Source organism: Tenrec ecaudatus, chromosome 8 (genome assembly GCF_050624435.1).
Source record: "Tenrec ecaudatus isolate mTenEca1 chromosome 8, mTenEca1.hap1, whole genome shotgun sequence".
Lineage (NCBI taxonomy): Eukaryota > Metazoa > Chordata > Mammalia > Afrosoricida > Tenrecidae > Tenrec > Tenrec ecaudatus.
Genome location: NC_134537.1, coordinates 24,984,999 through 24,997,696, shown reverse-complemented (window position 1 = coordinate 24,997,696; position 12,698 = coordinate 24,984,999). Strand labels below are relative to the sequence as shown.

Genomic DNA, 12,698 nt, shown 5'->3' with positions numbered 1-12,698 from the left:
CAGCACGATGACAGCTCACAGCAACAGGGGACTTAGTGAGCGCCTGGAATCTGTCCGGTGATCGACACTTAGACACTGTTGATTATTGTCTATTCAGCCATCCAATATAGCCGCTAAGTTTGATTGATGAAGCGTAACATTCTCTTTTCCCCAGATCCATTTTCCTCAGCACCCCAAATGTTTCCCGAGGCGTTCTGGAAGGCAAGATGCCACCTAGGAAATGAAAGGCAGGTTGTTGCCGACACTGGGTCCTTGGTGAATTTCCCTGGATCCAGGAGAGTCTGTGTGATGCTTAATAAATTAAGCACCTCGACTTTTTTTCAAGTTGACCCAGCCTTCCTCGCGAGGTTTCCATGTGCCTGTCCTTGACTGCACCACCACCTGTCAGTTAGCTGGTCATTCTCTGGAGGCTTTTGTGCTGCTAGGAAGCTGGGAATGATACCACCAGTCCTTCAAATATACCAGCAGGCTCGCCAGTGGGGAACGGGCTTCAGCAGAGCTTCTAGACTCAAGCGGACTAGGAAGAAAGGTCTAGTGATCTACTTTGAAAATTAGCCTAAGATCACATCAGAATGTTGTCAGATACAGTGCTGGCAGTGGTCGGAAGACCCTACCCAATGGCCATCACAGGGCACTGATGACTTAGCTCAGGACTTAGCTCAGTCACGAAAAGTCAGAGCAAATGCAACACAGCTAGCAGATACAATGTTTGACTAAAGCTGGGAAAGTAGGAGCATCAGATGAGGTCTCCAAGCTGAGGCAGAATGAATGCCACCACTTCCCTCTGTGTGCATTGATCAGAGCCGGATGCTGGAGCCAGGCGGCCTGACTTAGAACCCTGACTCTCCTCCTTCCTGCCTGGGTCAGTTGGATTGGTGTGTCTCAGCCTCTGTTGGGTGAACTAGTGCCTATACCAAAGGAGACGTGAGGAAGAAAAGCAACAACCGGGGTACGGTGTTCAGAACAGGGCCTGACTGTGGTGCAGTGAAATGACACTCTGACTTGGCTATCCGCATTCCATCACTGGGTGGGCATTCAGAAGAGTGTGCATAGACAAGCTGTAGCAAGCAACATCACTTGCATGCAAATAAGATGGAGAGAACTCGCTCCAGAGGTTTTCCAGTGTTGCCTCTCCTCTGGCCAAAAGCGTGAGTCACATCAGCATCGGGAACAGTAACTTCTGCAACCTTCACGAAGGAAGCGTCCCCAGGGGAGGGCATGTGAGACCCCCTACCTGAAATGGAGGAGGAGCCAAAGACCAGGGACCCACTTCCCTGCCAAGGAACAAAGCCAAACTGAGTGCTACGGGGTGCCCTCTGGGCCTCCATCAGCACAGAAAGAGCTTTGTAACACTTGCCCAAGTAGGACTGAGCGGCTGAGGGCCAGAGAGAGACACACCCGCCGGCATAGCTGAGAAGAGGTGTGTCCTTAACATTTTGTAACCGGTGAACTTCCCTAATAAACCCACATAATTTGTGAGTATTGTCTGTGAGGTGTGTGTGTGTGTGTGTGGCCATAGCAACAGATGATCAGAGACCGGGCAGAGAAGAAGAGTATTGTAAAGGGAGAGGTGGTGTTGGAACAGGGTAAAGGAAGTTGGAGGGTAGGACTTGTCTGTGGGCAGATGTGGAGTTGAACTCCCCTTCCCCTTTGGGTAGCTGCAGGAGGTAGCTACCCCTTCCTCCTTATAAATAACAAGGGGGCAATAAATGCTAGCTGTTGTTATTAATATCATCGAGGTTGGAGGGTCAGTTCTGGGCCATGGAATGTGACCTAGGCGGTATCTACAGTAGGTGAGCAATCTTAGTAAGTCTCTCATTCGGGCAATAGTTACTGAGCACCTACTGTGTCAAACATTGTTCTATGGAGTCCGCAGCAGTGAACAAGCAGACAAGAATCATGGCTTCGCAGGATGGCCGTTCTAACCTTTCACAATGGTGACCAGCACATTTGGGCCTCCCTCTTCTGTTCAGAATGAGTGCCCTGGGTCTTTATCCTGGAGGTCCTTCAAAGAGTTGTTGCTTGATGTCTTACCGCTATATCATCAGTCCTTTTTGTTGTGCACAATAATCCTTTATTCTCCTGAGCTGCCAAGTGGCACGCACTTGTGCAGAAGAGCCCCCTGGATCTGTGGCACAGTGTGAGCAACAGAGAAGTAGTGATCACAGTGAAGTGAGTGCTCTGATCATGAAAGAGCACGTGACAGAAAGGCTGAGGAAGGGCATCCCAAGAAAGCAGAGGATGAGGATGCTTCCTAGAGAAGGCTGACTCGGTTGCTCCAGAGGAGTGTGGGGCGGGTGGAGGGGCTGATGGGGCATCTTATGGGCAAGGAGCAAGTTTAGAAGATATGGAGAGCTGAGGTTGCATGAATATTTGGGGCTCTTCGGGTGGCCCAGTGATTAAGCACTCTGCTACTAGCCAAAAGGTTCATGGTTCAAATCTACTTGTGGTCCCATGGGAGAAAAGAGGTGGCGATCTGCTCCCATAAAGATTTTAGCCCAGAAAATGCTACAGGGCAGGGTCTGCTCTGTCATGAGTCAGAAGTGACTCCAAGGCACACAGCAACAACACATGGTTAGCATTGTTGTTGGAACGGAGGAAGAGGGAAGAGGAAGGGGCATGGGGAATGGTCAGAGAGAGGCACTGTTTGAACTTTCTCCCAAAGGCTGTGGAAAGGTTTGAAACTTGGGAGTGATGTGGATACAATAAGATATTGTGATTGACCGAGGGGCCGGCCCCAGTCCCAACTACATGGACACCTTCCCCTCCCCCCTGAATAATTTATTTCCGAGAACAGCACAGAAGCTGTAGCTCAGGGAGAAGGACATGTCTGATCAGACCATATGGGAGCAAATGAAGGTGGGGGGGTGGGGAGAGGCAGGGAGTGGAGCACATACTGGCCCACCAAGCCTTGATGATGATATTCCTGCTCAGAGCAGTCAATCCACAGAGAAGACCATATGGCCAGCCCCATTATGAGACATGACATCCCTCACTGACCCACAGCCCTACAGGGGACAACACTGGAGACAGTGTGGGAATTGCACCCAATATGATCCCATCACATTGAGGCAAAACACTAAGGGCGTGCAACAGAACAGCAAGGGAAACAGAGCAATGAAGTACCCAGGAAATACCAAAAATAGACTTTGGGGCCAGGGTTTGGGACCCCATCAGATTCGACTGGAAAACACTCCTAAAGACCAACGAACAGTCCTTGAACTAACTGCAGGGTTTTCTTTTTTGTTGTTGTTATTTGTCATTGGCTTTTTGTTTTTGTTGATGTTTTGTTTTCTTTTGTTGCTTTGTTTTGCTGTCTTGTTTTTGTGCATGTTATTATCGCCGCAGGTCTGTCTAAATAAGATAGGCTGGATGAACAATCTGGAGGAGAAAACAAGGGGACTGACAGTTCAGGGGGACATGGGAAAGGGGGAGATGGGGGAAAGGTAGTGGTGTGAACAAACCAAGGGACACCCTAGGGAACAACAAGTGATCCAAATTGGTGGTGAGGTGGGTGTAGGAGGCCTGGTAGGGTGTGATCAAGGGTAATGTAACCAAGAGGAATTACTAAAACCCAAATGAAGACTGATCATGATAGTGGGACAAGAGGAAAGTCAAAGAAAATAGAGGAAAGAGCTAGGAGGCAAAGGGCATTTGTAGAGGTCTAAATAAAGGCATATGCATATGTAAATATATTTATATGAGGATGGGAAATAGATCTATGTGCATATATTTATAGGTTTAGTACTAAGGTAGCAGATGGACATTGGGACTCCACTCAAATACTCAATGCAAGAATACTTTGTTCTATTAAACTGGCATTCTATGATGCTCACCTTCCCGACACATTTGCTGAAGACAAAGCGGGTGAATAAGCAAATGTGGCGAAGAAACCTGATAGTGCTCGGCTATCAAAAGATATAGTATCTGGGGTCTTGAAGGCTTGAAGGTTAATAAGTGGCCATCTAGCTCAGAAGCAACAAAGCTCGCATGGAAGAAGCACACCAACCTGCATGATCATGAAGTGCCGAAAGGATCAGTTATCAGGCATCAAAAAACAAAATATCATATCGTTGCGTGCTCACCTCCCTGATACGATTGCTGAAGACAAATGGCTACATAAGCAAATGTGGCGAAGAAAGCTGATGGTGCCCGGCTATCAAAAGATATAGCATCTGGGGTCTTAAAGGCGTGAAGGTAAACAAGCTACCATCTAGTTCAGAAGCAACAAAGCTCACATGGAAGAAGCACACCAGCCTGTGCGATCACAAGGTGTCGAAGGGATCAGGTATCAGGCATCATCACAATAACAAAAAAAATCATATCATTGTGAATGAGGGGGAGTGCAGAGTGGAGATCCACAGCCCATCTGTAGGCAATTAGACATCCCATTACGGAAGGTTCGTGGAGAGGAGACAAGCCAGTCAGGGTGTAATGTAGCAATGATGAAACATACAACTTTCCTCTAGTTCCTAAATGCTTTCCCACCCCCACCCCCCAAATCCCCTCTCCCACTATCATGATCCCAATTCTATCTTACAAGCCTGGCTAGACCAGAGGATGTACACTGGTACAGATAGGAACTGGAAACAGGGAATCTAGGGGATATGATCTCTTCAGGAGTGAGAGTGGCGATACCTGGAAGGTGGAGGGAGGGTGGGTTGGAAAGGGGGGACCGATTACAAGGATCTACATATAACTTCCTCCTTGGGAATGGACAACAGAAAAGTGGATGAAGGGAGATGTTGGAAAGTGCAAGATATGACAAAATAATAATTTATAAATTATCAAGGGTTCATGAGGGAGGGGGGAGCAGGGAGGGAGGGGAAAAATGAACTGATGCCAGGGGCTTGGGCGAAGAGCAAATGTTTTGAGGATGATAAGGGCAATGAATGTACAAATGTGCTTTACACAATTGATGTATGTATGGATTGTGATAAGAGTTGTATGAGCCCCTAATAAAATGATTTTAAAAAAAGATAAGTTGCTTTATCAGATGTCCGTATTGATTCCCTGCTGGGAATCTAGCTGTCCTGAGGCTTAAGCCGAGACAGTGACAGTGAAGGGAAGAGATCAGAATTCAAAAGATACTTTGTAGGACTTGGTAAACGAATCGATGGCTGTGAGTTTCTGAAGTTGTTGGAACTATAAACCATGGCAAGTTAAGAGAGGGAGAAGTCCCATTCCTCAGTTGTCGTAAAAAGCTAACCCAAAGCACACGGGACTCATTGTGAAGCTAGACATTGTCAGCACGGGTGTTATGGTCTCTCGGCTCCCGGAGACTTCTGGAAGGTGGTAGTCATCTGGGTTGACGCAAGGCTGGTTTCACACAATTTCAGCCAACAGATCGCTACACCACATCATTCATTCCTTCACTTTGTGGCTTAAATATGTGTTGCATGCCTACAAAGTGGGAGTGGGGGAGAGAGGGAGGGAGTTGTTTTGTTGTTGGGTGGTGTCAAGGCAGTTCAGACCCACAGCAACCTTGTGTACAACAGAATGAAACACTGCTTGGTCGGTCCTGCTCACCATGGTTGTGTTTGGCAATGAGAGTGCCACTCCAGTTTGTCGAGAGTCTTCCTCCTTTTTGCAGTTCCTCACATCCAAAGTGCACAAGTCCTTAAAGGAAACAACAGACTTTCAGATAGAAGTGGTTGATGTTGTTAGTTCTCCCCACGCTGCTGCCTCGACTCCAGGTGATCGTGTCTCACTCACTGCCATTGAGTCAATTCTGACTCATAGTGACCTTATAGGACAAGGTAGTCCCCCTGGGTTTCTAAGACTGTAACTCTGTACAGTCTGTACTCGGAGCTGACTGGTAGTTTCGAACTGCTGACCTCAAGGTTAGCATCTCCATGAGTACCCACTTGACCACCAGGGCTTATGTCTAGCAGAGGGAGATGCCATCTTCATGATTGTTAGTTAGTATGTTCGAGTCCATCTCATTGATTGTTGTTAAGGGCTGTTGAGTTGATCCTGACTCACAGCGACCCTACGTACAACAGAATGCAGCCCAGCCCAGTGCTGCACCAGCCTCACGATTGTGTTTGAGCCCATTGTTGCAGCCACTGTGTCAGTCCATCTTGTCAAAGGTCTTCCTCTTTCACGCTTCCCTGCTACTTCCCCAAGTGTGATATCCTTTTCCAGGGTCTAGCCGCTCCTGATCACATGACCACAGTACGTTAGGCAAAGTCTCACCATCCTTGCTTCCAAGGAGCATTCTGGCTGTACTTCTTCCGGGACAGATTTGTGTGTTCTTTTGATGGTCCATGGACCTTTCAGATATTCTTTGACAGCACCATAATTAAAATGAATTGGTCTTCCTTATTCAGTGCCCAATTTTCACATGCACGTGAAGCAATGGAAAATACTATGACTTGGGGCAGATGCACCTTAGTCCTCAAAGTAATGTCCTTGCTTTTCAACACTTTAAAGAGGTCTTGTGGAGCAGAGTCACCCAATGCCATGTGTCCTCTGACTGCTGCTACCATGAATGTTGACAACTTCATTCTTTTTGCAATATTTGCCTCTGGTGGCATGCTTACCAGAGATCGCAGTTCAAAGCCACCAGCCACTCTGAGGGGGAAAGGCAAGGTTTCTCCTGTAAAGAGTTTCAGTCTCAGAAACCCAAAGGGGCAGTCTTACCCTGTCCTGTGGGGTTGCTAGGAGTTGGAATCAATTGGATGGCTGTTTGTGAATGAGTATAGCTCATTGACATTAGTATTGCCAAGAGTCCCTCTCATTGAGATAAATACTGCAAAAAGGCATTGGAACAGAATGAGTGAGCAAACTCTGGGCATTGAGTCTTTGGTGAGCTTCCCAGGCAGCCAACCCTGGGTGCTAGTGTGTTGGGTACAACCCAAGAGCTGTGGATCTGAATGACTCAAGGAAGACCCTTGTAGGAAAGACCCCCAGCAGGAAATAGCCTGGACACCAGCCTTGTGTAAGCCTCAACTCTTCCTTGGATTACTGCAGTCTCCTTCTTCCGGGTGTCCCTGCTCTGCCAACCCTGTTATCCATTCTCAGCACTGCAGCCAGGTTAATCCTTTTTGAAAAGAAACGTGTGGCTCTCTGTCTAAGCCCTCCATTGGCTTCTCAAATTACAAGTGAAAAACCACAGTGCTTACCAGACAGTCTGTATTCTTCCCAATCTTATCCCCGTCTTTCCTCTGTGACTGCATCCCCTCTGCCTCTCTCACTTGCTCCCTCTGCTTGGGCCACCCTGCCTGCCTGCCCTCCCGCCACTCAAACACACCAAACATGCACCTACTTTGCAGCCAGCTCTGCATGGATTTTCCCCTGCTTTCAGAGCATGGCTTGTTTGTCAAAAGTCCCCAGGACCACACCAGGCTTGAAGACTCAGGAGAAGGATTCACAGGACTCAGCACATCATAGTACTCATGGCCAAGATTTAGTGCAGTGAAAGCAACCCCAACACAAAGGAGTGTGTGGTACAGAGTGGCAAAAAACCAGGTACAAGTGTCCCAGAGTTCTCTGTTAGTGGGGTCTCACGTCAAGTTCATGCCAACCCCTAATTGTCCTCCAGACAATTGTCCTCCTGCTTCTGTGAGTTTCTGAGTCTATACATCTTCTTTTTAATGATTCATTTTATTGGGAGGCTCTTAGAAATCTTATAAGAATCCATCATTCCATAGTATTAAGCACACTCATATATATGTTGCCATCAACATTTCCAAAACACTTTCTTTCTACTTGAGACCTTGGTATCAGTTCCTCTTTCTTCCCGTAACTCGTGAATCCTTGATCAATTATATATTATTATTGTTATTATGTGTCTTACACTGTTGTCTCTCTTCACCCACCTTTCTGTTATTCGTTCTCCTGGGGGGGGGCTATATGTCCAACCTTGTGATGGGTACCCCTTTTCTCCCCTTATCGCCACCATCCCCCTACCCTCAAGATATCGCTACTCCCACTACTGTTCCTGAGAGTTTTATCTGTCCTGAATTCCATGCGTCAAGAGCTCTTATCTGTACCAAAGTGTGTACTGTGGTCTAGCTGAATTTGTAAGGTAGAACTGGGTCATGGTAGGGGGGTGTAGAAAGCCTTGTTTTTCACCCAAGGAGCCACTTAGTGGTTTCAAACTGCTGACCCTGCAGGTCACAGCCCAACGTGTAACCAGTACGCCACCGGGGCTCCCAGACATGTTTAATTCCTTCAGCAATGAGGTGTAGCAACATGGTGACAAGCTGCTACCAGGGCAGCTCATAGGAGTTCTGGCTGGGAGGAGGCATGGAGGCATGCTCTGTGGAGTAGGGCAGGTTCAATAGCCATGCATTGTGTAAGCACAGTGAGGTTCCCTTGTCAAGGATTGAGGTGGTGGGGGGGGGCGTTCCTAGATACTCTCCAAGATCAACCTTGCAATCAGGCTTTCCCAGGATAACAGGTCCCAGCTTGCAATGCTGGACAGCCTTCCCAACAAGACCCTCTCTAAACAAAACCCTCTTTCAAATAGCAACTCCTGTACCAGCATGCGCTGCCCTGCCTCTGGCTTCAGTTTTCTTCTGGAGCACTCGTCACTATTTAAGGCACTGGACAATCTGCTTATTTAATTGTTTCTTGCCTGTGTCTCCCCTTAAAATGTAAGTTTCCTGAGGAGATCACTTAGCACAGGTAAGGAATGAATGAATGAGAACAGGAAGACAAGGACATCATGCCCCCAGCAGTTAGCAAGAAGTGAGCCAGACAGAGAAGTAGGAAGTGAGGTGGACCAGGTCTGCTGAAGGACACTGAGGCAGGCTGGCTGTGGGAAGGCTTTAGCTAGCATATGGCTCAAGTCTCACGAGCCCCATGGAATTGAGCAAACCATAGCTTGACTAGTTCCTCCCCTTCACTTCGCCCTCAGTCCTCATTAGCATTCTGACTGGGGGCGAGTCATTCAGGCATGCTCTGTGGAGCATGCACCAGACTCCCAGACACCCAGAAAGAATGCACAAGTTCAGCCATCTGCCTGTTCTTCTTTTCCGCTTGAGTGGAAAGGAGAACTCGGAATCTCATTATATGCCCTACAACACTTCATGCTTTCCTGCCCAAGAACTCCTCACAGTTGTAATAACCCTATTATGTGTGTAGCTTATTTAATATCCGAGTTCTCGATTTGATGGAACATGTCTGGCTTGCTAGTAGTCTCTTTGGCACCTGGCCCAGAACGCAGTGAACATTTGGATGATGTCTTGTTCTTTTGCAGACTGCGGATGACACTGGAGTAGGCTAGACTTCCTGGGGCCCTTGAACTGCCAGGGAACTTCCCCAGGCCCCCCAGCCTGAGACACTCAGCCCAAGGCCCGAACATGCATCTTACTAGCCTCCCTCACAAGGCCAGACAGCCAGGCCTGGTTGAATAGGCCGCACAGTGACCTGATTTCTGACGCTGGCCTGTGGGTGTTTGTTGTGCAGGAGTCTTTGGAAGAGGCCCGACTGTGTGCCTTCACCGGGGAGCGGCTCACCCAAAGCCATCACTACGCCGCGGACATCATCAGGCCCAAGTGTGCGGAGCTCAGGCACCTCTGCGACGACCTCGTCAATGAAAACAAGAAAAAACGGGACCTCTTAAGGAAGTCTTTGGAGCTGCACAGGCAGTTGGACCAGGTGAGCTGAGTCAAGCGCTGACTTTGACCGCGAGGGCTGATGATCTGAGTCGTCCGTGCCCCTGCCCTCCGCTGCCCCATAGGACTGCTGAAAGGAGCAAGGATATTTTCTGTGGATAGGTGCTCGGAAGGCAGTAAGAACTGTTCACTTGATAGTGGAGGTACTGAAGGTAGAGCGTGCCCCTGCCATCCCCACCATGACCCATTAGAGTTGAGAGGAGGCCATTTCCCGGTGTGTGTGGGGGGGGGACGACACATGCAGTACAAAAATCCCGTATGTTTCTGTTCAGGGGTCTCGAAGGCATTCGAATGGGGTTCAACCACACATCATGAGGGAGGTTGACTTGCCCTGTGGGTTATTTCTTGATTCCCCTTCAGAAGTACAGGGGATCAAGCCCCACGTTGTCAAAGTGCTTCCGTCATATCAGGAACCCCAGGCCCTGGTGGTGGAGACCTCCCCACCTGCCCAAAGAGGGGCGGTTGGAAGCCTCCAGCCCCACTTGTTCCTGGAAACATGACAGCCTTGGAAACCCGATGGGGCCAGTCCCCTGTGTCCTATGGGACTGTGATGAGTTGGAATTGACTTGAGGGCAGTGAATGCGGTTTGGGGTTTTAAATCACAGAAAGGTTGTGAGTCCTTTGGGAAAAAGCCACTGGCTTTAGTTTCAAAGGGAGCCCCCATGGCAGCCTTTGGGGAAGTTCCTTTCATGAGGGCCTCGGTTGACAGAGAAAGCGGATGTGCTGACGTCTGTGGGTCTCAAACTTCAGTGTGAGCATCACCTGATGAGCTGGTTGCAGCTGTCATTGATTGACTGAGTTCTCCATGGGAGAGGAAACGGCTGGCTTGAACACAGAACACTCAGCGCCCAGCCCAGAACTTCCCTGCTGGATGCCCAAGGAAATCAGCATTTTGGTCACATTTCCAGGTGCAGGTGGTGCCAAAACCAGACTGAGACCCTCTGGGTTAAGTGATTTCTCCAAGACCGCCCAGGGAAGCCAGCTTTGAAGTCAAGACCGACTGATTCCCTATCTGCACAAGGAGGGGGGCATGTGTAGGTAGACCTGGCGGCAGCAGGGATCCCTGGGGCAAGTTCCCAGTCCACTGGAGCAGTGACCTTGGGAATCCTCCCTGTCAACTGTGCCCGGCCCCACCCCACAGTTCGCCCTCCCCAGGTGGCTGAGGGCACCCTTCCAGTCTGTTCACATCGTCCTTCAGCCAAAGGAGCTTTCGTGTGCTGTTTCCAGACCCCGTTTCTGCTCCAGGAACGTAGAATGCCCACCTGCTGACTGGAGGTGTGAGTGGACCCAACGCCTTGGCAAGCTTGGAGTCTTCCAGAGGCCCAGCCGACTCGACGGGAGCTGGTTTTCACTCTGTGGAATGTGCTTGTGTGTGTATGCGTGTGCAAGTGTCCATGACGGGACAGAAGGCCCTCCTCGTGGCTTAATGCTTTCTGCAGACTCGGCAGGACGTTTACAGAGGAAGTTTCCACGTCTCTTTCAAAGCACGATTTTGCATTCTTGCAAACAATCTAAAAATGTAGGGGGGGGTGCTTTCCTCATCCTCACACAATGGACATCGGTAATGTTAAAATAGTTTTATTACTTTGTTACTATTCTGAAAGTCGGTCAGACTCAGAGCAGACCTTTCAGGGAAATAATTAAGAGGAAATGTTAATGGGTGGAATGTCTCCTCTAAAGGTTAGCCACTTTGAAGTGCTCCCTTTTGACTGTGTCGCTGTATAGTTTTCTTTTTGGCTTATCTTTTTAATAGTGTCACAGAGCCCCCAGTAAATGGAAATGCAGATGAACTTGTACTGGAAGCTTATTTTTATCATAAACATTCAGGCCCCACAACAATCCCACATCTCTCTGTTCAGGTGTCTCAAGAGGGTTCAATGAATAAAGAAAACAAAACAGAAAGTCTTTTTTTTTTTAAAAAAATGAACTGAAAGAAGACAGAAAACGTGAATCCAGGAATGTTTGGATACTGCTACTCTGCTACAACCGTTGATATTCTTGGGTATCTCTCTCAAAACAAAAAGCTCACTGCCATTGACTCAATTCCAATTCCTAGTGACCCTATAGGACAGCATAAAACTGCCCCTTTGAGTTCCCAAAACTTTTAAATCTTTATGGAAGTAGGCAGCTTCATCTTTCTCTCTCAGAGAAGCAGAAGATGGGTTTGTACTGCCGACCTTGCAGCTAGCAGTTCAGTGTGTAAGCTACTATGCTGCTCTGTGGGCGCAGAGAGCCTCATCTTTCTCCCACAGAGTAGGTGGTAGGTTTGAATCCCTAACCTTGCTGTTAGCCGCCCAATACCCAGTGCCAGACAAACACCAATAAATGCAAACGTTGATAGACTATGGCTCTCAAGAGGGAAGTGGTTTTTCGTTTTTGTTTACCTAAGGAGACATTGCCTTCCCCTCAAAGGTTGTACAAGGGCCAAATCTAATGCTTCCTGAATCAACCCAGGCTCCTTTAATACTCAGGATGCAAGACAAGTAATCTAGAAAAGTCTTTTGTTACATTTCTCTGAGGCTAGACCAACCTGAGGACCACTTTCAGCTGTCTTCCCAGAGGGATGTAGGCCACCTGAATTTCGAGAACATCCCAAGAACAGATCTGACACATTAAACACTAGCAACTGGAAGGCCAGGTGGGTTAGGGATGACGTCAAGAGCATCATGCATGAAGAGAGCAAAGGTCATTAAAAAGAAAAGACTAGACCAAAATGGACGTCAGGAGAGATGCTGAGACCTGCTGTTGTCATAGGGCAGCTAAAGCCGATGGAAGACATGATGACGGGAAAGAACAGCTAAACAGACCATTCCAAAGGGCCGCCCAACAAAACAAAGCAAACCACTGCAATGAAATGTGCAAGGATGTGGAGGGGAAGCATGCTCGGCATTTTTCAAGCTAAAAGAAGTGAAGGGAAATCTTCAACAATATTGAAGGATTCTATAGACAAATAGCAAATGATACAGGAACTAGCCAAAGAAGACAGAAGGAATAGAGCATCACTGTGCCCCAAAGAACTGGCCGACATTTCAACCATTTCAAAAGGTGTTTATCAAGAGCCAAAGGAAGATG

The 12,698-nt window shown here is 48.2% G+C and overlaps 1 protein-coding gene across 1 annotated transcript in view; it reads left to right on the top strand.

The window, feature by feature from the left end:
* MCF2L2 (MCF.2 cell line derived transforming sequence-like 2) overlaps positions 1 to 12,698 on the top strand; it is a 269,318-nt gene that overhangs the window by 122,278 nt on the left and 134,342 nt on the right. The window contains exon 11 of the mRNA XM_075556101.1: positions 9,418 to 9,609. Coding sequence (XP_075412216.1) covers positions 9,418 to 9,609 — 192 coding nt within the window. The remainder of the gene's footprint in view (positions 1 to 9,417; positions 9,610 to 12,698) is intronic.